The sequence below is a fragment of the Dinoponera quadriceps genome, unplaced genomic scaffold (assembly GCF_001313825.1).
Source record: "Dinoponera quadriceps isolate SergipeBrazil2010 unplaced genomic scaffold, ASM131382v1 scaffold1889, whole genome shotgun sequence".
Classification (NCBI taxonomy): Eukaryota; Metazoa; Arthropoda; class Insecta; order Hymenoptera; family Formicidae; genus Dinoponera; species Dinoponera quadriceps.
In genome coordinates this window covers 569,670-596,054 of record NW_014557272.1, presented here as the reverse complement: position 1 = coordinate 596,054, position 26,385 = coordinate 569,670, and the positions used below count along the sequence as shown (strand labels likewise).

Sequence of the window (26,385 nt, the reverse complement as noted above, 5' to 3'; positions counted from 1 at the left end):
GCGAGAGATCTAGGTTAAAGGTTCACTTTTAAGATAAACGCGCATACGGGCGCGAGATTCATGTTTGGTGTGCATTCTGGAGCTGCGGTGGAGAGAGCAAAATGTCGGTGGGGAGGATCGAGTTTTTCATTTTCTTCCTTTCTTCTCTCTCTCTCTCTCTCTCTTTGTGTCTTCGTCTCTCTTTATTCTCGTATTTTCAATGGTAGTTTCCACTGAATGTCTTCGCCTCCCCTCCGAGAGATGCGCTTCTTTATAATCTTGCGCTAGTTTTGCAATACCGATAACGACGCGCGCGGTCACTCACGCGATCACATTAATGCCAGTGATGTCATTGATATAGTCATAGACTTGACGGACAAATTAGCGTCCCACTTGAGCTTCGCGGAATGTATGATGAAATTGAAAATACACCGACCGCGAAAAAATAGAAGGAAAGACTGGATTTACGCAGAAGACGTTAAATTTGAAGTTAGGAGATCGTCATAGTGTATTATTATGTCATAAAAATACTCAGTATCTACAGTTTCGTAATATTTCTTAATGATCTCGGGGCAATGATAACACGTTGAATTATTAGTTTATGTAAGAACGTAAATATACGGAAAATATTTTTATGGAAAATATTACCAAGGAGAAGCGCAGGTCATTGAGAGAAACTTATCAATAGATATCGGTGCAATCAATATAAATGGATTTACGTGAGTGACAAATGATAAGAATACAAGGTCCTCGTGTATATTTGTAAATATTCGATATTTCCTTCGGATTTGTGATGTAATATTCAATCACGCGCTTTTGCAATATTGATAACGATGCGCGCGGTCACTCACGCGATCTCACTTTAATACCAGATATTGTCATAGACTCAGTGGAAAAATTAACGTGCCACTTGATTTTCGCGGAAAGTTCAACGAGTTAGAAAATGCTAAGTGAAAAATTGAGGAAAGATTTGGATTTATGCGCATGTCGTTAGATTTGAAGATAGATTTGTCGGGAGTGCGCGAGAAAAATATTAAAAAAATCAGAAGAATAATTATAATAATATGACAAAATTTATGCGAGATCATCATAAACTATTATTTCAGAAAAGTTCGTGATATCTAGAATTTTGTAATATTTTTTCGAAAATCTTGAGGCAATAATAATGTGTTAAATCATATATATCTTAGTAACGAATACGAGTAATTCAATTAAACATACATTAAATTCAATTAAACTTTCGCCAAAGAGAATAACAGGTTATCACAGTGACAAAAACTTATCGAGAGATATCAATGCAATGTAAATGAATCAACATAAACGACAAACGATAAGAACACAAGGTCCTCTTGAATATTTGTAAACCTCGATTTTTCGTTCAGATTTATTATGTAACACGAATCGTAACACGTTGCAAAACCAAACTATGTCACGATATATGTAAATATGTAATATGGAATTCCTAACTTAACCGTTTGAGTCCCAAGCAGCGTGATCGCGCTGTTGAGATTTTATGTCGAGAAAACCCAGCACATTTCGAACATTGTGGACAACTGACGGTGCGTTACCGATTGTCGAAGTCGCAAGCTCAGATTTACTGACGCAAGTACATCACACAGCTCCTTTTAATGTAAATAGTACATTTTACAATATGTAGAATAATACTATAATAATGCAATAATACATTCCAAAATAAAAATTTTTATTTCATTGTTATCTTCTCAATAATTTTTATCGAACAAAACTTGAAATATTTATAAATTTACAGTACGCATATGTAATAATACAGATGTATTTTATAAAATAACGAATTACAAATTAACAATATTTTTGTGTTATGAACAAATAATTTAAATGGAGAGTAACACTTATAATTTGTAACATCGGTGTTTATCAAAACATATTGGATGAATTCCTTTTTTACATCGGACGCAAATTAAATGTGATCTTTTTATTGCATTTTTTATGCTGCAGACTACGCATTGTCGCAAGTTACTTGTTGCGTTGCTTTGTCTAATCATTTTGAAACACACAATTATTAACAATGAGAAACACTTATGGAAGAATACGTCTGATCACTTTGCAAACTGCAATAAATGTGACGGAGCGATGAGAAAAAGACGAGAATCACGTTACCTAACACATACAAGAAGCGCTATCGCGCCGCTTGGTATTTCTCGACATAAAATAAAACAAGCGCTATCGCGCTGCTTGGGTATTTTCGTACTCATTTAGTAAAAGCGCGGATGCGCTGTTTGGGATCCTTCGACAGCGTTTTTTCAATACCTCCCGGGACTCAAACGGTTAATACATCCGTTAAAATAATTCTCCGCGATTTATTACGATTATGTTGTTTTATAGGAGGATTGAAAATGAAAATTGTAATGTTTACAGATTTTTAACATGCATTAGTATGCGTGAAAATGTGCGAATAGCTAACTGTTATAGAATTAATTCGCAATTACCACAGTGAAATTTCGTTGATTCCAAAGGAACATATTTCAATCTTCAAGTTTCATAACACTGTCAAATAATTTTATAAAAGTAACTTTTACACACAAGCGTGAGAATTCGTTATTAATTCCGATATCCGTGTATTTAATTTCGACAATTTTTCACACAATCAGACACGCGTTTGTTTTGAAATCTCTCGCCGTGGTAGTTACGTCAATGAATGTTAGTCAAGGAGATCAATGATCGCAAGGTAATACACTCCCCGCGGAAAATTTTTTGTGGTGTTCGACTTACGAGGTCGCCTGGTCGCTATGAAGAGAAGATGTCTCGCCAGCATGTCGGGGTATTGGCGGGAGCCACACTGATCGAGCCGGGAATCGCGAGTCGACTCACGACCGAGCGATTCTGCGTATCAACCGGCGGCCGGCGACTGTCTGTCTAGCGACAGGCTTTCCTCCCCGTTCTTGCACCGATAACGTTTTATCGTAAATGCTGTGCTACAGATCGGCTGACACGTGAAGCACCCGAAGACCTCTTACGATATTCCGGAAGGGATTTTCGTTATCTCAAATATTCGATGGGATAAACACTTAGGAGAAATAGTTATAGAAAATTATCAAATCGATCTTAGAAACGTGTCTTCGAATCGTTGTTAGACATGATGATTTCGAAAAACGTCATATATGCTCACGCAAAAATGCGATTTCTATCACGGCACCGAACACCTTATCGAGACTTGCGATTTCGAGTACCGAGCGGATCTCAGGGATTCTTAGAAGAAGCTTGTGAGCGAAGGATGGACTGTTTCGCGATTCGATCGTAAGGACGATCGTAGCGGAGCGCACTGAAAGCGCCGGAGAGCGCACGAAAGTATTTCAATCCTCGGTCGGGATTTTTATTTATCAGCATCTGGCTATTATCGTGCCGGGATAAACATCACGTCTGATGCAACTCCGTTGGTTATTGAGCCAGCGGCTAATGACGCTGATAAGGACTAACAAAGTGAGTCTTCATTGGGTGCCATTCCAACGCGATAATTCACCATTTTCCCCTTTGCCGAGGAAAGTTTCAGAGGAAAGTTTTAGTGTTAACTGCGCGATTTGATGCTCTTCCGCATAGATCTGAATACACAAAATAAACATAACACACAGATGAAGAACACGAGGTGGTCGATTTTAACTCATCGTGAGTAGTCTGATTTTAAGAAACAATGCTCTACGGTATTGTTTTTGTGATAAATTTAATTAAGGAAACTCAGTTGAATTGGGTGCTTTTTTTGCAAATTAGCATATGTACATATCGATCGGGAAAACTCGTTAACAGTTGATTAGATTTGAGGAAAGGTCTTAACTAACGGGGATTCCTAATTTGGGATTTTCATTGCTCAAACTTTTTTTCAATTAAGAGACCAGGATAATTTGTTCCAAGAAGAAGAGGAAAAGCCGATTCGTTTGATTAACCTTGCCAAGCGCGCTTTCCCGGCGAGCTAATCGCGACAGAACTATTGAACTCTAAAATCTTCCACACACGAGGACCGTCGTTTGATGATAGAGAGCTCGGTATTTATCTCGTTACAGAATTAAAACATCGTCCGGGGATCGTCGGCCGACTCGCAGCTGAGAAGATCGGACAAGCGTTAGATAGGGAAAACGTGACCGGTATGCGTGTATCTCCCCTTCGTCTATCTTTGTTCACGTCGCGCGAGAAAAAGTCGTGCGAACTCGTTATCGCGACCGTCGAATGGTTCATTTGCCCCCTTCAATTCGACGGAGTGACACTACAGGCCAGGGGCCCCCCCTTTTGTATAACGCGCTGCAACATGCCGATATCTCCCCCGCGACTGCTCACTTCTCGCTCCAGTTGTATCTGATTAGACCTTGATTCCGCTCATCCTCCGGTCTATTTTACGCGATGATCTTACCGTGGTTATTTAACGTCTCGAAGTCGCTCTCCGCAGTTATCGCGGCGGTCGCGTATATACATTGGAAGCAAAAAACGATTCTCGAAATGCCGTAATGCTCGTTGTACGAAGACAAATTTTTGCAACATTACTGTCTCTAGTTCCTTAACAGTCGCGTATATCTTATTTTAATTACTCTTTTTTATTTTTTTCAGAAGCTTCGATCTGAAATATGAAACTTTGGTGGGATAACAATATTATATAGATTGTAAAAAAAAACCTTTAAATTAACACGTTGAATGCCACGGGGGTCACCGGTGACCGGCGCTATGATGTTACCGCGTTTTATTAAATTACATGTGACGTATAATTAATTGCATCTACAAAATAGGTTGTACAGCCAGTAATGAGCTGATGAAACAAGCTAACAGATGCGTATCCTGAATTATATTTATTTACTGCAGCTTTAGTGATTTAATTGAATCAATTAGGCGTTTGTACGATCGATGGAAATCAGCGTGGCATTCAACGTGTTAAATACATCTAATTTAATTTAAAGGACATTTTCGCACGGGGATATTTGTTGCATAAAAATTTGTTATAATTTATCGTGACACTGATTTTTTCCTTCGGGATAAATCTCGAACATGAAATTTCATCTCAATTCACAAAGTACCTGCAATAAGAAATTTTATTGCTCGTTTGCTGAGGGTAGACGACGGTATCGATTTCTCATACCGTTAGGATTACCCCCCATAGAAAGACAGACGGCGGAACAGACTCGGCGAGTACAGGCGCACTTGACGCGGCGTAAGACAACGTTATCGTACTTCCCAAGCGTGTAATGATCGTCGACCAAAGCGAACGAACGACGAGCGATGATGCGTTTGTTTTGCTAGACGCAACCCGACTCGTATCAATTCGCGTCAACCTCACGTTTTATCTCGTCGTTCCCGCTTCGTATCGGTATTGCAAAACTGACGATGCCGGCACGCACACTATCGCAACATTCTCTACCAGATCTCGGTGTCGTTGCTGGAATACTTGAGCACCCTAGCCGGTTCCAAGTCCGTAGCTCTCGGTCTAGGACTAGTCGGTACTGATTGAATTGGCACCGGTACCTTTAAGTTCACATCGAAGCTCATGCTATCGTCGACCTGCGGCTCCGGACTAGAAACCGTCTCGGGATAATTGATCCTCTCCTTCAGCAGCTCCTCCTGCAGCTCCTCGGAGGGCGTCCTGCAGATCTTAGACGACTTCTCCACGCTGTTTGAGAATTTCTTAATGAACATAATCGGACTGTTCGCCATGCGATAACTCTCGCTACGTTTCACCTTACGGTCCGTTTTCTCACAACCGTGCACCTGGTTATCGGACTTCCTGCCGGACTGGTTATCCAGACATATGGCTGAAAGGTCCACGTGATCGATATTCGCGCTCTTATCACCGGGTTCGCGATCGTTGAGCATCGACATCGCGAATTCCAACGTGCTCTCCTCGACCGTGTTTCGGTCGTCGTTCGAAGCAGGGTCGAGGCTCCGTCGGCAAAAGCTCGGAGTATCGAGATCCGAGACCAACAATTTTCTACCTAATTTGGGCGTGTTACCGCTCACCCGCACGATTTTTTGACAGAGACTCGGCTTATCCGAGTCTGTTCGCAAATTCGCGGAGTTGTCGAGACTAATCGGCGGAACGATCGTCGCGCAAGCGTCGCCGTTGAGCTCCGGCGGCTGGTTCTCGTCGTGGGTTCGACTCCTTAGAGTTCTCGTCTTGGACTCGTCCTTAGAGCGTGGAGCGGTCGCAGACGTGCGTGGTGCGGCTTCTAATCTACCGGTGCGGCCAGTGCAATCGCGCTGCTCGTCGGCGCTCGTGCCGGACGTGGACGTGGTCTTACCTTCGTCACCTTGCACGTTGACGTAAGCCCCGCGGACTTGTCTGTGCGGACTGGTCGGACTCGTAGGACCGACCACGGTCGCCAGTGTGCGCACGTAATCCGGACTGGCCGCGCGATCCGGACTCCGCGCTGCCCGTATGATCAGCTTGCCCAGCTGGGGAGACGTTGGCGGCGTGGACCGGCTGAGACCGTCCACGGCGTCTCCGCTCTTTGGCACGGCGCGGATATTCGGCATAGCGCGGTGCAGCAACGGCGACGGGCTGGGTGATACACCTTCTCGCACGAAGGGACCTCGAAATAAACGCGTCGCGTGAAAACACGAATTCAATCGTTCACACCGGGAAACAAACGCGCGAAAGCATGAGTTCAACCATTCACACCTTAATTAATCTAGGTTTGGCCAGATCCGCGAACCGCTTTCGACGATGAATTTATTTATGTTAGAAACCGGAAAGAATTGGACTTAGAAAGATCGGATGTAGTTCCTAAAGTGTCTATTTTCCAATATGTATGTAAGATATTAATTATTCAAATTGGCGTCAAATGAACACACCTGAAAGATTTCTCGGCGCAAATAAGGGTGAATGATATGACGTTAAATTAATGGGTGTATTTTTTTCAAATTTACACACCGCGATTTAACTTTCATTCGCACCCAAAACATTTTTAGATATGTTCATTTGGGACTAATTGGCACCGTTTCACTACATTTCATCAACAATCGGAGGACGTGAAACGGTGCACTTCCGTGAAAATGTAGCCGGGATTCTTGGCGTTTCGGCAAATTTTGCGAATTCAAAAGCTAAGTTCACATTCTCGATGAGAAGAATGATATTTTTAATTAAAATAACGGTGGGTCGTAAGTAATCGAAGCTACTTACCTGGATTGAATGTTGTGTGCGCTCCTTTCCTCCTCTTTAAGCTATCCGATGAGTACACAACTTTTCCTTCGGAATCCAAAGTGACGCGAGCGCCTTGCCTCTTCCTTTCCAACGAGGAATCCGGCTTCTTCGGCAGCTCGCTCAGACTCACGTATTCAGCGTCCTTCTTGAAGATGTCGGAATTAGCGTAGGTGGCGGTAGGTCGGACAGGGGTCATGCCCGATGACGACGACGACGACGACGAGGATGGTGGACCCGGACGCTTGTCGTTGTTGTTTCTCACGTCGGCTATTGTCACATAGTCGCCGGAGTCTGCGGTCGACAGCTCCTGCATAGCGCCGTTCTTCGTGGGGTGCTTCCTACCTGGAAGCACACCACGAAGCTTACCCAGGACGCCGCTAAGTGGACTGATCTTCATCGACGACTGGCTCGCTGTTATCGGCCTGTCGTTGCCGCTCGCGGCTGGCAACACCTGCACAGTGGCATATAGATTCTTGTCCTGGCCATTGATCACCTCCATCTTGGAGGTGCCAACGGTGGCGGACATCAACACTGATCCGCCGCTCTGTAGATCGGGCCGTCTTGGCTCGTTCTTCTTTTTCTCGCTTTGTTCCGTCTCTCGTGTGTGTTCGTCGTCGGAACCAGGCGGCGTGATCACACACATCGAGGGGATTCGACTGCTAGTGATCGCCGTTTTCGAGCGGATCCTCTCGATACGTTCGCAGCCTTCCAGATCACTCGACTCTGAGTACTCGAATTCAGAGCACGATCGGCCGGTGCAGGCTGGACTCGAGGCGGATTCGACCGGTGACGAGGATGTGTTGTGACCGCTGTCCGGTGACTCGCCGCCGTTCTGATTTTGACCGTGGACCTGTAAATAGAGAGAAACGAAATCGTTAAGAAGGAACAGGTAGAAGAAAGTTGAAGAATGGGTGTGATACGCAAGAAATTCTTTTTCTATTGATGAACGCAAGGTTCACTGCAGTAATGTTTAAGTTAAGTTAATATCATCTTGTTTAAAATTCACAATTAGCTTTCTCACATCAGGTGTCGGTTTTATCATACTTTGATCGTACCTCTCTTCATTATATGATGATATATGAATGCTGAAGTATATTAGAATACCAAATTTATAACTCACCATAGCAACAACCGTGAGACTGGATTTGCGTTCCGGGGGTGGTGGCGCCATCAGCGCAGTGCAAACCGTCCCAGCTGAACTAGTCGTTGTAGAAGTCGATCCTCTACCGAATAATTCGTACTCGTTCTCGACGATCGGCGAGGTAGGGTCGGAGCCGATGTCACTGGACTTTGTCAAAGGGCTCTGTGGCATGGATTCTTCCTCTCGAAGTGTTTTCAAACCAGAGTCCATGTGAAACGAAGTGTAGTACCCCTCCGTATCGCAGGAATACACGGACGATGTCTCACCGTCGTCGGTGAAAGGCACCACCGTGATATCTTGTATGATATCCGGGGTTAAAGTACCCTCGGACGTTACTGAAGACGAGGCTGATGTGTCCCTTCCTTTGAGTCGCCTCATGTGACTTAAGGAAGTGGAGGACGTGCCGATCGAAGCGGTCGTCGTGGACCTGAAATGATAATATAATATATAACATTATTCCTAGATAAGCGCAAATTTCCTTCTGATTTAGACAATCTAAAAAATACTATGCGTGTTTGCAACTTCAAGATGATCGCTGATTAATTTACTCCAAGATAATAAAAATTGAATTAAAATGAGTTACTTCAGCCTTCGATAATCGCGATATTTTTTACCCGTAAATTGCCGTATATCTCACAGATACATTAATTTTCCCATTATTTTCTTCCGCTTCTTGAGACAATTCCTCTTTCTTTTTCATTAATATTTGGCTAATGGAAGACCAAGCACTAAAGTGCGTAAAGAACAGTGAGCAGCAAATTGAGAAATATTAGGATAATATCTATTGGATATTGCGACTAACGGAGGATTAAACGCGTGATCGTTTAGGCAGAAGGATCGTTCGGAGAACACGAGGTTTCGCTCACCTGGGCTGATGCGTGGTGGTAGTGGTCTCGCTGCCGATGCTGGCCCTTCCGCTTTCGGACGAAGCGCTCCAGTTCCCCGAGCTGGAGTGCGGAGCGTCGTCGCGGTTGCTGCCCTTCCGTCTCTCTCGCCTCTGGGCGGCGCTCTCGCGCAATTTCACGCTCGGCTGTTTGTCCGTACTCGGCACCGACACCGGTATACTGGCCGTGCTTTTGCCACTCGAGCTGGACGAGCTGGGCTTCCTCTCGTGCGACTTGTCCCTTCTTCGTCTCGTCGTTACTGTCTCGTAGATGTTGATCTCTTCCGGCGACCTCGTCTGGCCTTGAGTCTGTTCGCTCCTCTCTGTGCTGGATGCGACAACCGTCGATTCTTGCTGTTGCTGCTGCTGACTTGATTTCGGGCTGATCAGCTTCAGTCGGGACATGCCCCACGCCTTCAATGTATTGAAGTGTGACTTCTTTTCCGTGGGCGAGTCCTTCTTCGTAGAACCCAGGATGTCCGTGCTCGCTGAGCGATGAGCTCTCGGCGTGGCGCTCGGCATCGTCTCCTCGGGTTCGTCGCCGGTTGTCTCCCTGCGATGATAAATCACGTGAATGATCGCTAACACGACGTGCCGCGCGATTCGTGAGAGCGATTCGTACGTTCACACGGAGGATCATTTTTAGAAGCAAGAGAATTATGACGCTTTATGAGCGCGCTGTGATTAATTAGACAAAACAGTGATGCGCGGTCTTATTACGGATTTATCATCCACGTATATATTTCAATTGAGCAGGAGAAGACTCGAATCCCCCAGGACTCCCGTGTGAGGTCCCGTGCGATCGAGACCGTAAGATATCGCGCGACAATGATACAGAGATGATCAGCTAGTATTATCGCGGCAATAGAAGTACAAAGGCAGCGAGGGAGATTCTTCGTGCTTGGACGACTGCGAAAATATGAGCGCGCTTTATCGAGCGTGACAAATCGCCGACTCTTTTCGAGGCACAGATCCGCGGACCGCGTCCTTGCTGTAACAGAACTGCCACGATAAGGAGATCCGAGCAAAATGCATACTACTCGCTCACGCGAGTATATTTATTATGTCGTAAAAGTTGAAGGTTGCGAGAGCTCGGCGGCAGAGATGGCGCATTAATCCTTTCAACGTTGAACGATAGCGCTTAGTAATCTTCTTTCAAACGACGGTGAAAAATAGGCTTTATTGTGCGGGTCGCGAAACTATCCCGAGAGCGTCACTTTCGAAAACGAAATTTTCATCGTAATTTGAAATTCACAGTGCAAGATTGAAGGAAAAATTATTCATTTCGCGGGAAAATCGAAAATATAATTAAGAGAATCGATCTCAATATATCTTCGGAGTTCTCGGAATTTTCCCGGGTTTTCGATTAAGAGTCGCAGAATTGAAGGCTAGGAGGACCGGGCACTAGGGTGGATACTAACCCTCCGATGGCTTGCCGAATTTCCTTCTGATCGGTACCAGCGATTGTGTTTCGTCTCTTTCCCCTGGGCCTGCGTGGTCGTGATCTTCTCTTTACTGTCGTTTCCTGAGTTTCCGCCGGTCCTGACAGCAAGGACCTCCTTCTCATCGACATTCTTTCGAAACCTCGTCCGCTCACATCCACCGCCACGATTTCCGCCGGGAATCTGCGGTGAAGGCGTGCATTTCGGATCACAATGGGGAGCTTGTTGGCATCGATACAAAACTGCATGGCTTTGGAACGAGGATACAACAAGCCGGATAAGAGGAAGTCGTCTGACAGACTTCTGGTTTGCACGAGCTTTATGTATCTACCTCGTGTATGTACTATGTAATATATTACGTAATATATTATTCCCACTATTCTGCGGATTCTTCAAAGAAACAGCCAATTCCGTTTACAGCTCCAATTTCTCGGTTAACCTTCTCTAACTTCTATCAGCTCGACTTCAAAGTAGGGAAATAAAAATCTTATATTTTTTATGTATGCACATATTGTGTGGCAAGTTAAATTTTAATGACTTCTTTCAAATTGATAAGAAGAATGATGAAAATTTCACAAGAATAAACGTCGCGAATGAAATTAGAGAGAGGTTTGTTACCGTTATGGTTGGAAATACTCTAGACGAGTAGCGATTTAGACAGTTTCCATTGACGTGACACACGGAAGTAACGGTCACGGCTTTGAAAATACATTTTTTATTGGTGCGAAGGCTCCCCGGCCTCTATTCCGAATGGCGGTTTCTACTATTTCCGTCCTATCGGCGATCAAACGACGTATTGAGATAAACCGCTTACTTGAGCGCGATAGCCTGAACCTGTTCCTCGGGGCTGGGTAGCTTGTGATCGACGGCGTCGTCGCTGGTCGTGTCGCCCAGGATCCTGGACATGCAGTCCGGCGGTACGGTGACGTCGCCGAGCGCCTCGGCGGACGTCCATCTTCGCAGATCCTCGATAGCGGCCGGCTGCAACACACCGCAACGTAATCACAGCGCAATAAAACCACCGCCCCTCACGAGATATCTATTCTCGCGCGGTCTGTCACGCCATTCCGCGTAATTATCCGTATTTATCGTACCTATCTGTGTGCGTGGAGACGCGCACGTTCGAAGGAAACTCTACTTGAACACAAAATAGAGATTTAATAAGATCTATAAAATAGAACAATTTTATCGTACGAAAACAGATTTCGCGCGACAGACTGGTCGCTCACACGATACCTCTCGAGGAGAAACGGGAGAATGACTCTGTTGATTTGACCAATCGATTCGCTTTACACGCGGTAAGACGAGTCTGATGAAATAGTCAAACGGTCTCCTAAGCGGATTCCTAAGCAGGACGGTATGTTTCTCGTACCGCCGTATGAAAGAGTATTCTCGGGGCGTTTGCTCGGTGTCGTCGGACGGACCCCCGGTCTCTCTCGGAGCACGTAACAAACGAGTCGCTTTCTTTCCGTCGCGGGATCCGGAGTCCCCGCGACGATACGCGAGAGGGTGGCGGGAAATTCGACGCCGTAGCGAGAGGAAGATGAGCGTTGTTTTACGCGCCGCGACGGCGCGTGGGTGTTGACCATTGTCGGGATGTCACCTCGCCGAGAGCGGGCGGGTTTCACGCGCGGAATACGGAACGGATCGGGTTACCGTCTGCCGACTTTTCCGCGCGACGCGCTAGCCGCTGTCGTCCCGATCCGTGAAAACGGCCGACCTGTTTTGCTAAACGGTTTAAGTGCAGCGAAAACATGCGAGTCACGCATGTTTCGATGTCAATCCGGTAGGGGAGAAAACGGCGAAGTTACTGAAACTGTTTCAAAGAAACGGGGTTCGACACACGACATCGTGAACTCCTCAATTACACGGTGAAAGTTAATTACGGCGAATTAAGTGGGCAACGGGGTCAGATTTGACCCTGCCGTGACGTTTGAGAGTTAATGTCATGTCGTGAGTTATTCACTTGTGACTGTTGACTGTGATCTCTTTTTTTGCATTCGGCCGTTCGATCGCCAACGAAGTTACTCTAACTCGGTATTCAGTTTCTTCCGCATTTCACGAAGTCCACGGGAAGAGTACAGTCGCACCGATAAGACGATTCTCGATTCCCGGTTATATTGCTCGTTGGGGAAATACCGATACGTATGAATGCGCCGCCTGTGCACTTTCTCCTCTGACAAAAAGACTCATCTTACACGCACGAGAGGCGAGAAAGGATTAGATAATCGCATCGTGAACTCGTTATATAGATTATCTTCTGATGAAATGGTAACTCTTACTTATTCCGATAAAATGATAAATTCCACCATGTACAGTATGTGTCGTTGAATTTTATTCGTATTAATTAATCCGCATGTCTGGAGGTAACAAATTATATTTTTATGGTTTCTAATGCTTTTCAGAAAAACTTTGACAATTATTAGTCGATATAGTGTTGCTACAATATAATGATACAGTGTTGCTACAATTAACACTGAAGGGAAATATTTGACATTTTCTAGAACGAATTTTAATTAGGAAAAATACAGATTAATATGACTGGAATACCGTGACATTTTCATATTGAGAGAAAGGAATATACTTACGACTCTAGACTCGATGTCGAGGCTTTGGTCCCGCCTCCTCTTACCGAGAACGGGTGTGCAAAGGAACATATCCATCGAGCTGCCATCCCTCCTCAAGGAATCCAAACTTCGAACGGCGACTATGGCAGCGAGCTTATACAGCTCCTTCAGCGCCTTCGGCCTCGTATCTGGCGTGAATAGTCCCGTCGATGGTTTATTCGTGACGTGAAAATGCTCCGTTCTCGTCGCGAAAGTGCAGATATCCGATTCCGCTGCAACAGGAAGGAATACCATCCTTAACGATCGCGTGTCGCCCGAGAGAGATTGCGGCTGATTACACACTTATGTTAGACTGTTAAATAGATTCGCGTGTTTATGCAATTTCCATCACTCGTCATAAGACATCGCGTACAATAAATATATTAAACCATCTTAAGGTCATTCCACCTTCGATATACGTTCAATAAAATCGCCTTTTCATAAGATATATCGTTAATAAATAATATTATAAATATATTAAAATTATTACAATATATACAATTAAAGACATGTCTTTCCAATTACATGATAAAATATATTACCTCTCGACATGCAGATATAAATATATATGCACGTGTCGAGATCTTAATCGATCGTCGGATAAAAGACAATGTTTGTAAAAATTCTTCATATCGAATTAAAGACAGTTTGTGGCTGCGTTCGCGTGTGAAATCCCCTTAAACGTGCGCGGCACATGTTTTAGGGAAAAAATTAATCAAGTAATCGTGACGTGTGAAGAAAGGTCAAGTAATCAGAGATAAGGGACGAGGAATGTCTCGCGTCTCGTATCAAATTTAAGAGGTGCTCACGACTGCATCCCTTTTTTCTCATGGCCGTCCCGTAATGCGGCATTTTACCTCCGTGATATATTTTTTGTCAGTCATGTATGATATCACGCCGCTGACATATCTTAACTGTAAACATGTTCCATTCACGGTTTCTTGCATCGTAGCAGGCGTGGGCATGGAATCAGAAAAAAGGCCCAACTCATGCCACCCGCGCTCTCGAGGGGCACGCTTGATTCGCCGTTTCCGGTTGTTTTCAGAAACGGTTTCTTCCGTGACCAGAGCGGGACTTTAATTTCTGACAACGAGCCCCTTCCTAGTGTTTTCAATTAGACGTGCCAGGGACATTGATCTCATAATGCACGTCGATTATAATACAACGATTTACTTGTAAGAGCAAATTAAAAATGCATACTTATTGAATTATGTAATTTGTACTATTAAAATCTAAAGAATATCCTTTTCCCATTCTAAAAGAAAGATTGAGCGTGAAGTGATTTTTAGACTATACTTATTATTAATTAATAACGATTGTTATATCTGTTTTTTTTTTTAATTATTTATCTATTTCTCGATGAAATAACGTTAGAAATTTGCATATACCGATATACTTTGATCGAAAGCCGCGTCTGCAGCGCATGTAGATTTATGCGAATTCACCATGACCTGCTATACACACACACACACACACACATATGTGCGCGTACACGCGAAACACGTGAGTCGGATGATGAATGAGTCATAATGTCTGACTTGTGTTTTTATCGGCGATAGTCGGTCGCGATTGTCGATCGCGGGACAATGAAATCCCGTAAACACCTTTATGTTCGCCGACAATTAGCTTCGTTATTTAGGGCGCCATAATTGCTGGCTTCTCTTTTTGGTCCAGCTTTTGGCCCGGTAATGCACGCGCTTCGACAATGCGGTGTGTTTTTCTCGCGGGCGCAATGCAGCGGTTCCATTATCGCGTGCTCCTTGTGTTTTATCCCGTCGTTCCTGTTTTGTTTCGCACAATACCGCAGAAGGGTTAATCACCATTGGTCCGACACGCGATAGGGTCGTATCCCCCTTTAGAATTCCGTCTCGCGATCCTCCCGCAAGTGAGTGCGCCGCATCCAATAACGTTTGTGCTCGAATCGCACGCTCGATTTGCGCAGCGATGCTACGATAGAAATACCATTCTTCGGGCTGCGGATTCGCTTTATAGAACTCCGTCGGTGTTTGTGAATCGCGATGTTCAAATTTTAATGCGCGCAAATCGCGATATATTTGTACATTTTACCGTTTCCATCGACTAAACTTGAGGAATCCAGAAATCGAGATTTCACAATTGCCGTATGCGGAAATGAATAAGTCTAGAAGGTAAAAGGACATTGCAAAATCGACGAATTTTCAAGACGGGAGACGCGTGCGAGGAACTCCGTGAAAAATTTCGAAGAGCGAGCGCTACTCCCTGTTATCAATCCCTCGGCGTCTGCGCTCCAAATGGCTTCTGGAATACTTCGGCATTAAGAGTTACGCTAACGGTTCATTACGGAGCAAGGTAGTAATATCGCACGACCGCTCCGGGCATTTATGCCATAGTGTATAAACAGAGTGATGCGTGTACGTGCGGCCCGCGAGCGAGAGAGCCGCGCGCGCGGTGTGTTCCGAGCTGCAGTCCGATTCGATACAATCGTCCGTGGAGTATTTCTTACTAACCGTCTGTAACCTCGGAAGCCGATGCACATAACTACACCGGGTACAACCTTCTGCGGACGAGCGGGGAATCGACCTTCCTCCCCGTGATGTTCTGCAATCTCATCGCGCGCGAATAATCGAGAGCCGCTCTCGAAGCTACACCGCGTGCGCGCTTCGGCGCTCGGATTCCCCGCAAAAAGAAAATATCCTCGCGCGAACGCTGATTTCTCTTGTTTATTAGCTAGTTATCGGTTACAAGTGCTCGATGTCGTTTCGATCGTTTATCGGATATCGACGAGATCCCGATGCGCTTTTATGCAAGTTGAAAAACCTCACGGTATATTTGCCAGATATACCAACTTAACGTGGGAACTGTTATATTTGTTCTCAGAATGTCGACGACGAGAAACTCGGCGAGTCTTCGACTACACCGTGAGCCGACTGTCAACAGTTAGAACCTTGAAAACCGACACGACGATGCTGTAACTCCGTAAGCCGGGTATGTGATTCTTACTTTCTCCAAGTGCGTCGAGCCTCGAATTTCGAAACTCTCATGACGGTAACCATATTATTAAGAACCTACGATAATCGATAATTATCTTTCATTACTCGGCGGTTTCTCCGTTCGACGAGATCGAGAACTGACCTTTGCATTTGTTCGCATTTCGCTCATTGTGCCTGAAAATGGCGAGCATCGGTCTCGATAACATAACAATGGATTGAGACCGGTATTCTTGAAGCGATGAGGCAGATCAATTATCTAAAATCGCGATCTCGAGGTTGAAAAATAGTATAACCTCGGATCGTGGGTCGCCGGCGGAGAATGCACTTGGCGCGCGCGCGCGCATTTCGGAACACGCTGCCGCGGAGCCCCGGCTCTCGTCTCGGTAAATGCGCGGCGAGCAGCATTAAGCGCGTCACGGCTGTTAGTAAAAGAGGGCCGGACTCCAGCATTTTTTACAGACGCCAGAAGAGAGCGAGTTACGAGTCAAGGCCGACTGCACAGGTTGCTCGGTCATGAGAATAGAAATATGAGCGGGCTGCTATGGGTAAGCAGGCATGGCCGTTCGTAATAGTCGCACACCTGAGTAAGCACGCCCCGCGCGCGCGCGCGCTCGTCCCGATCTCGCAATAATAGGCTTCGAGCTAGTCGCAATCGTTTCTCACAAATCAGCACGATCCACCGGCATGACCGGCCGGCATGGGCTAATTGCAACAGTAACTTGGCAGCGACGTATGGGTTCGTCCGGGAATAATGATAGAACCATGGCGGCTTCGGATCAGCGCTTAACGGGGAGAACACGGACCGGATTCCGTACGTAGGAAACGAATGCGCGGAATTATCCGACGTTTTTGCGCGAAACATTCCGGAAAGCGCGTACATCGTTCCCAGTTACCGGATATGGCCTGTCCTGGGCTTTAGCGAATCGTCTCTTTTTTTCTTTTTATGGATTTGTTTTTTTTTTCAATATTTTTTTATTCGAAGTGGATTCGTCTTTTTCAAGAGAGACGTAACACTGGTGCGAGCGTTTGAAGGGCTCGAAAGGGGATAATGAAAAATCGATTTCAGAATGGAATTCGAGGAACTCGTAGAGGTGTAAATAACATTCGCTAGATTTTAGGCTGTCCCTGTTATACCTGGAAATTCCGGAGACGAGAGGAGACTTGATTTTCTCTCGAGCTTCTCTATGCCACGTCTCGCTCAACTTATTCCCTCCTCATTAACATCCAACTGAAACTCGCGTGTACTTCCAACGCCCGCAAATCTCGTCTCTGCGAGAGTCACGTTGAAATTTCGTAACATCCGGCAAAACCTCCTCTTTCTCTCTCTCTCTCTCTTTCTTCCTCTCGACTCGCTCAGCTCTCGACTTCGCCAGCGAAAGCGTGGAATCGTCGTCGATCGGGTGGCACGAAGCAAAGCGGTTCGACGAATCGAGAGACCTGCGCAAGACTGCTGAAGGACGGACAGAGAGGAGAAACAAGCTGGGCAAGAAGACGACGAAGACGACGACGACGATGGTGAAGAAGAAGAAGGCTAGAAGGTAGATGAGGAGGAGAAAGAGGAGGAGGAGGAGCAGGCAGATTCTCGATGGTGAAGAGCCGGTCGTCCCGTGGGAGGTCCGCTGTAGCCGATGAGCCTCGGCTGTGCAAAGTGCCCCGAAGGGCCGCTCGCGCGGCCCTTCAGAGGGACCGACAGACGGCTCACCGGTTGCGAGCCTCCTTCGCCGGGGCTCAAACCAAGATATCAAGAAAGCGCGTAATTCATGGTTGCCTCTCTCGAGCGCGAGTAAACCGGGCTTGGATTATCCGTGAGCGCCGTCGAGCGCCTAGGTCGGATTAGTCCCGGAGCGGATGACTTCCTGGACCTTCCGTGTGCGAAACGCGCCCCCGCGCGCGGAATTCGTATCAGCCGGCGTCGCGTTATTCTCGTTTGTTTTGAAAATAAAACAGCGGGAGCCGGGGTCTGGATGGAATCAGCCTTTCTCGCGAACTCGAGAATAGTCCGCGAATAGTCTCGCGACAACGAAGCAACGTAGAAACGAGAGCGTTAGGCTATCTGGTGAGTAATTGGTGGTAATTTGGGATCGTATCTTTCCGCGTTGATTGTCAGGTCGGATTAGCTATTTGCAGAAGATTCGAGGATAGAGGCCGCGTGTGCGATTTATGTTCCGGTAAATTCGGAGCAGCGAGTTCCGCAATAATACGTCTTACCTCTCTCCGTCAGAGACGATCGTCGATCTTGCTGATAAGCTCGGATTATATCTCCGTGATTTTGATTAGAGCGTTCAAGACGTGCGGAGACCGACTTTTTCGCGAATTCGGATCACGGATCGCGAATCCCGGTGAATAACGCGGCGGCGGCGGCGAGCGTTGATCTGTGTCGATGATAAATCGCCGCGGAGATGGTATCTCGCATCGAAGTGGGTATAAGGTGGAATACCGTGACGGGCGCGATGATGTATTACGCGGTCCCCCGGGAGTAACGTAATTGTTACATCGAGAGAAACTCGCGGCAAAATAATAATTAGGATCGCGCGCTTGTAAACGATCGTTCGTCGTTACGTCAACTCGGGCATCCCCTCTCCGTCGGCCGCGTTGTACTAATTGTATCCGTCGACACGTGTGCCTCTCGCAACCGACGGACAATCAACGGACACGATCTACCGGCTCTCTAATTACGACACGACGTCTCCGGGTAAAGTCCGAGGGGGAAGGAGAGAGAAAGAAAGATCGTCCGAGTCGATCTTTCAAACAAAAACCCGGAATCTCCGGACGGCGATGCCGAAGAAGAGGTGGGAACCTAGTCGTCACGTAACGCTCGTATTCGAATACCACGGGGCCCGTTTATCTTTCTTCCTTTCCTCTCTCTCTCTTCCTCCACCGTCGTGCCCACGGGGGCCTCTGACGGATGGCGCAAGCACGCATCAAACATCACGCATCACAGACTGAGGTTTCGCGGCCAGGTAAACACAGGCCCGCGCACGTTCGGGACTCCGTGTAATCGCGAGCAAAACAAGTTCGCGCGGGACCGGCCGGATACATTTCGGAACCTGAACCCTCCTCTTTTGTCCGTCGCGTTCGTTTCTTGACGGAAGACGAAGGGAGAGAGTCTGGAAGAGAAAGAGAAAGGCGGTTGTGGGCCTGGACGTAAAGTAAAGGAGAAAAGGTGTCAGAAGTGAGAAAAAAATATTAGAAGATCGATCACCTTGATAATATTTCTCAATGCTTGGAAAATATACGTAGAAAAAATGATAAATCTTATGTATACACAAATGTTTGCACAAAGAACACCCATGACCCTCTCATTACGTTATCGCTTTCTTTTTTTCTACGCGTAAAGAGCACGTAGGATTTTATCGGATCCGAATCATGGTATCGGATAATGATTCCAATAATGACCACTAAGTAGTAGATTGAAAAGATGGCATCGAGAGGAAGGACAAAGAGAGACGAGAGGAACAAAGAGAGAGGAAACGACCGACGAGGAGGAAAAAGAGAGAGAGAGAGAGAGAGAGATGCTTGGGCGCTGCGAAAGACCGAATAAAAGCGACAAGGAGGCAGCATGAGAGAACGAGAGGGAAAAGAGACAAGGAGGAAGAGGAAAGAGGAGAAAGATGAAGAGAGGGGAGGGAGCAACCGGTGAGGCACGAAGGAGGCAGCGAGGATCGTGCGAGAGGCAAGGTGAGGTAAGGTGGAATGCGGTTACGGTAGATCGCGGACCAGTCCTCGTACAGGTCCTGCAAGGCCCGACGGGGTCCACGAAACGAAAAGAACGACGAGAACGACGGTACACCCCGCCGCCGTGGGCCCACCGAACCCCGAAGATCGCCGCGGTCGCCGTCGTTGCCGCCGCCGCCATTCACTACCGGGCCTCGTGTGTGTGCGCGCTCTTAGCTGGCCCAATAAATTTCCGTCGCTTTATAACGCCGACCCGCACCGGCCTATCTACGAGACTACCGAGATTGCTCGCACCTGACTTTCCCCGCCGGCGGAAACAGAGTGCGCGATTGTCCTAGGACGACCGCTGGATAACGCCCTCCTAGTTGATAAGGCTCAGTAGATTAGTGTCGGAAGTTGTGCGTTAGATTTTAATGCAAACGCGCCCAGGCCCGTGTTTATCGCACCGTACGATTTGTTGGATGCCCACCTGAATGCAAATAGCGCGAAAATGCAAAATACCCAAAACATGGAGTGCTCTGTAATTAAAATAACAAATTTCTTTTCATCATAATCTTTCCATTATCTTTTATTAATGTTGAAAGTTTTAATAGGATTTGGAGATTCAAAAGAAATGAAAAGGAAGTGTCGCAAGAATAGAAATGGCAGTTGTGCGCCCAATGATACTGTGTATTAATTTGTACCAAACTTAAACTCGTTTAATTATTTTCTTTGTTAAATTGACAAATAATTATTAAATGATAACGGGCACGAACACCAACCTAAATTTCGACTCGAGTATCTCCTTGTTCTCAGTAACGTCCGTTAAAATCGAAATCATCCTACATAAATTGATATATTTTTCATACAGGATTGGATAAGGAAACGAACGATTTTAAGTCTATTTATCACTATTAGATCAGAACTAGGTTGGGTTAGTGAATACGCGCGTTAACTTGGCGCCAGCATTATTTCACTTCGTTATCACGGAACAGTGGAGCAACGAACAATGTGCTGTTGCCGTTAAGGCTATAAATGGCTTTTCAAAATCGCCCCTTTTCTTGCCTTACCTTGTACATTTGGAAATATATGATATATCATTGCTTACATCTAGGCCACCTGTATCCTGCATTCTGGTTTTCTGATCTAGCATCTTGGCCCTGATTGTTTCATCGATCCTTATATTCTGGTCGTGGGATTCCCAGAAATATAATGCGATCAGAGAAACGTATATTAGTTAACGCGAATGCCGACAAGAACGCAGACATTTTAATTAACACACCGATACGCGTACTTCAGAAGAGCGCGCGATGCTCAGTTATTCGTGACGTCATGTGTGCTCGGTCATGGAAAACTACGCGAATACGAAAACAATGGACAAAAAAAAGACTACGTCATCTCCTGTCAGTCGCCAACCGCCATCGCTCGCTATAAGTGATGCGTAACCGAGCTGCGGCAGCCGCGAGATCAAAACAATCAACACACTGAAAACATTCCAGGCCTTCGAGGCGGTCGAAACTTACCTTCGTGAGTCACGGACTTTTCCGAGTGTTTCCATTATATTTCGAGACGCCGAGCGACACGCATACCACGGAGTATCAGAGCGATAGTTATCATTCCTGTCGGGCGCTTACAATGTTTCATCGGCTTTAAAATGTTTAATCGAACTCGTGTCGACAACGCGTTGGTTAGTCGCATTTTCCTGATCGAATTATTGTGTGTATTTGTGCGAGTGTCAGTATCATTACTTGTGTCAGTGTTTACGAGGGGATATCCGGAATGTCACGACGGAACAGCCGGATTAGTAAGACGCTGGATCGGGAAGACAGAACGAAGGAAACAGGATAACAAGATGCGAACAGTGATACATCATATATTTCCAGGTGTGTCAAGTCATATATTATATAAAAGGTTTCTGATTTTAACGAACTTTCAACATACTTACTGAGAACAATGGCAATACCCGAGTCGAAATTTAGATCGACATTCCGATAGTTCCGATCGATAGTCCGTAATTATTTGACTAATAATTTTAAACGATATAGTAATAATTTTAATTCTGTGAATATTTCTGATTACTCGTCAACTTTCGTACCTGTACTTATTTCACACGACAAGTAATACTGATCGAAACAACCGAATAACGGTCCCTGAATACGAATCTGTAATTAATTGTGAATTTATTAAAATGAAAATTGCAAATAAATTACAACTATGAATATCGACCTTAGAATCTATTGTAATTCTCACTAATGTTAATTTGAATGTCTAATAATGCACTTTGCGCCTCAGGGCTTGTTGACACCTGCCAACGCCTTCTGTTCACTCTGCTTATCAGTGTTGATACACCGAATTCAAATTTAAGTTTCTTTAAATTTGAATTTATTTATTAATAAAAGTGTTATTAGGCACATAACTATTATCTTTGCATTTACATAGCTATTTCCTCATCAGTTCTTTCAAGAACTTCAAATTCCATCGAGACTTTCGACGTTAAGAGAAAAAGAAAAAAGATTATGAGAATAAAATTTGTTATTTCTTTTATTCATTTACGCATTAGTTCTTATTAGATTATTTAATATTTGTTTATCTTACATATTTTTTTTATTTCACTTATTTGCAGTTAAATAAGTCACATAAATTAATACATTGTTGACTGAAAGTAAGAAACAAGATTAAATGCAGGTAGAATATTGAGATAATCGAATATTAAATAATTCTAAAATTTTCCAAGTCAATATGAAAAACATGGCAGCAAGTAACCACTTGCAGTATGAAAATAGAATAATAGTCCGTATAATATTACATTTTGAGATTCCGCATTAGTTCTTCAAGTTCGACAAGAATTTGCAGGGTTAATAATATGGAATCAAAATTTCGACTCGGGTTCGCGCAAACCATGCTGGAGGCTAAATCATATTTCTTAGGTCAAATGTCTTCCATTTCAAGAGTTGTTGAAATTGCGAAAATATTGGTAACTTAAAATAAACTCGAAAGAAAAATGAAATAAGATCTTGTTGTCCTTGTGCACAGATCGTAGAAACCGTTGCGACACGCGTCTCTATATCGTTTTACGAATGGTCACATACGAGCAAGTAATGGCGGCCGGGAATAATATTTCGACGTAACCGCAGTCACGCTATGATTCACTTTCGTCGGGAAATAAATTCGGCTTTCCGCGGAGAACACGAGTAATGTTTCAACGAAGTTGCGGGATCTTTCTCTCGGGACGCGCTCGTTTCTCAGGATCGGGGCTCGTCAGAATGCAGTGGGTGTTTCCGATTGCTTGCCAGGACATCACTCCTGCGGAAAGAGAGTGACGCATTCCCCTGCCAAAATCCTGGCACCGTCTCGCCGATTCCATTAAACTCGCGAAATTGCTTGGCGCGGTAAGAGTGAGAGTGCGTTTGTGAAAAATATCCCGCGAACCCTCCGTTTCATTAATCTTGATTCAATATTTCGGTGCATATCGTTAGGAAGTAAAATAAAATTATAATTTAACATTTAACTAATAATAACTTTTTTAATTTGACTTTTAAATGTTTTAATTCGATTTTAAATGATATTTCTCGTGCCGTAGTTGTCAAGTTGATCAGAAGAGTTGAACCATCAATTGTGTAATTAATATACAAGTTCTATAGAAATCGAATTTCCTTCTTATTGACCGAATATCACCGACACTTCAGTTTTCCGTGCTTCGTTATCCAACTTTTACTTTTAGCATCAAAAGGACCGAATAATTAACTGTCGCGAAATTATCTCTCTGTCGTTACGTCGCGTGCGTTCTCTGGCAGTGCTCGTGCGTGGAATGAAACGTGCCTCGAGAACATGAAACGTGGGGCGCAGGGTTTACTGAATGCGTGCATTATGACGTAAAGGAGGGACCTCGTTAATGCCAAACTGAAACGGGAGTTTATGGCTGGTAAGGGTATTATGTAGAATTCGGCCGTCGGCTTGAACGCGACGACGAGGAGGGTTTATTGACATAGCGAAAGGTGCGTGCGTTAATACCAGAATTCCGATCGTCATTCATAATTTTCGAGTGATTAATCATCGACCTCGAGCAGGTGATAATCGTGTACCGATGCGACTGTATACTACGATCATCTCTGTTAATTGAAAAAAATCCTCGTTTCTAACACAATAAATTAATTGGTTTTACATCAAGACGCGTTAGAGAAAAATGTAACGATTGTTTTTTATCGTGCACGTGTCCGAAGATTTTGCCAAAGTTTAGCGACGTGCTTCATCTGTATAGATATTTCTCGTTGCATATCACCTTCCTCACGATACCTACGTCATAAATCTCGATTGATCTCCATTCGGTCCTGTTGCAAGCCGAAAGAGTCCAATCGTAAGCGTATGGAGCGAAGACGGCAGAGACAATAAGATTCTATCAGATCGTCTGCTGCATCGAGGTCTGACACGACTAGAAAACTAAGATCGGCCGATAACCGTGGAACAGAATGTAGGTTCGAGGAACGCGGAGGAGAACTTGACCCGAACAAAAGAGACGAGGGCTTCCGCCCGACAATCATAATCTACCCGCTCGTGCTCGTCGCGAAATCCTAATGTTTCAATTAATATCGCCGTAGATTCGACGAGCCGATATTTTTGCGCATCGAGCCCCCGATCGGCGAAATAAGAGATCCTCATTATAGATTAAAGCGCGTATGCAAATTACAAGGTATACATGACTGTAATTGATACACACAGATTTTATTTTGCGATATACATTCACATGCAGCCGCGTGGTGACACGCCCCTCGTATTTGCAGCCGATTTTGTTACGAATTATAATTAAACCGCGAGCGAAAGGGATCGTCATACCTCTTCTCCGAAAAATTACGAACACCTTGGCGCTTCTTTATTAAAATTTATTTCATACTCCGCGGGCGTTCGAGAGAAAAGATATATTCGAACCTGAAAATTCAAAGCAACATCTGCAGTCGAATTTGACACGCGCGGTTGTCTCTAGAGAAATATCCCTGCTAATGATATGCAAATTGCACAAGTCGTACAACTTTTTTCTCGGCATGCTGTTATTAATTTATCACATTCTCGTAACTCATCTGGTTTCTTGCGTAACCGATTCACTTGCCGCGGCTAAGCCTCGCAGGAAGGTGCGAACGACCCCGCGACTCCGGAAAATAAAACTGTCCGTGCGAATTATCCTGGCGGGATATCCAGCCAACGCGAAGGATGCTCGCTGGCGCGAAAGACGGATGACCGTAATTTGATTCACGTGTGTCCTCGAATTGCCTTAGAACGAAAACGTGAGATAGAGGCATCCGGCACGAAACCCGTCCGACGACTTCGAGAGACTCTTACTCCGAGGCGGGTGTACCTTTGTGTGTCGCATCGAAAGCGGGGATTTCTTTTCGTTTCTTTTCTCCTCTACCTCTCTTCGTCCCCCCTCTCTCGCTCCCTCTCGCTGTCGTTCGTTTGAGAATGAGCCAAACGGGAAAAGGTACTCGCGGCTTTAACGAGCCCGCCCGTAAATTATGAATTATTCAATGATTCATGGACCAAGGATGGCGAACTGCCTTGTGAATCGATGGAGCTGTTGACGCGACGCGTGAATGACAGGCGAACTTAAGGCCCGCTTGACATTAAACGTCACGGCAAATTGCGTCCCACCGTTCGTTCTCGATATCGCGTCAAGATGTGACAATGTCGTTTCACTTTTCACAGTAACTTTCACGATAATATTATGACACGATATCACATGGGAGAAAGAGACTGGAACCATTTTAAAGACCATCTTATAGCTTCTCTCGAGTCTTTAATAGTAGGGGTACCTTCAAATAATAATACTTTTATAGATTTCATGTATTTTTATCACTTAAATTATTCTTCGAAACGTTGCTTCACCGAAATATTCTTTTATTTCTACATATACACGAATAAAACTTCAGCTCGTACAACAGAAAAGATCAGACGGAAACTCGGTGAAATAATATTTCTGTTCTAATCGAAAATATCTGTACATTCGTCTGAACATTCAGTTACGTTAAAATTCGGTTGAAATAATTGAGAACAATTGACTGAACAGAAATCTCCTAAAAAAATCTTTCTGTTCCTACAATCGAATTTCCATCTTATTCCCAAATAACAAAAAAATCAAATACACAAAGAATTCCTCTTTCTGTGTATTTTGGTGCAAATAGAAGCCAATTTTACTTTTATTCGACACAAAAATGAATTGAATAATATCGGCCATCTATTTGCTGTGTGTTCGGTGATATTTGTAAAATAAAATACACGAGAAAATATATTATAGCAGACACGTGAGATGACGCATTAATGAATTCCCATACGATAATTGGCCACTGGCTGTACGGCGGCGCGGCCGTACGGCGGTTTTTCAGTGTTAACGTCTCGCCGGTAAAAGAACCGGATCGCAAACATCGGATTAAATTATAGTCTGAGGTCGACCGCTCATCTAATTCTGTCAATCAAGCGGCCATTTTTCCGGCTGCCGTGCGGTGCCTGCGGTGAAAGAGGAAGAGACCGCACGACAGATCGCCGTAGTAACGACCACGTGTTTAATTAATTTTT

At 44.9% G+C, this 26,385-nt stretch overlaps 1 protein-coding gene across 1 annotated transcript in view; it reads right to left on the bottom strand.

Moving 5' to 3' along the window:
• LOC106748842 overlaps nucleotides 1–26,385 on the bottom strand; it is a 95,000-nt gene that overhangs the window by 7,680 nt on the left and 60,935 nt on the right. The window contains exons 2-8 of the mRNA XM_014627723.1: nucleotides 13,184–13,434; nucleotides 11,410–11,576; nucleotides 10,575–10,778; nucleotides 9,137–9,706; nucleotides 8,250–8,697; nucleotides 7,109–7,979; nucleotides 6,228–6,518 (exon numbers count right to left, since the gene is read on the bottom strand). Coding sequence (XP_014483209.1) covers nucleotides 6,228–6,518; nucleotides 7,109–7,979; nucleotides 8,250–8,697; nucleotides 9,137–9,706; nucleotides 10,575–10,778; nucleotides 11,410–11,576; nucleotides 13,184–13,434 — 2,802 coding nt within the window. The remainder of the gene's footprint in view (nucleotides 1–6,227; nucleotides 6,519–7,108; nucleotides 7,980–8,249; nucleotides 8,698–9,136; nucleotides 9,707–10,574; nucleotides 10,779–11,409; nucleotides 11,577–13,183; nucleotides 13,435–26,385) is intronic.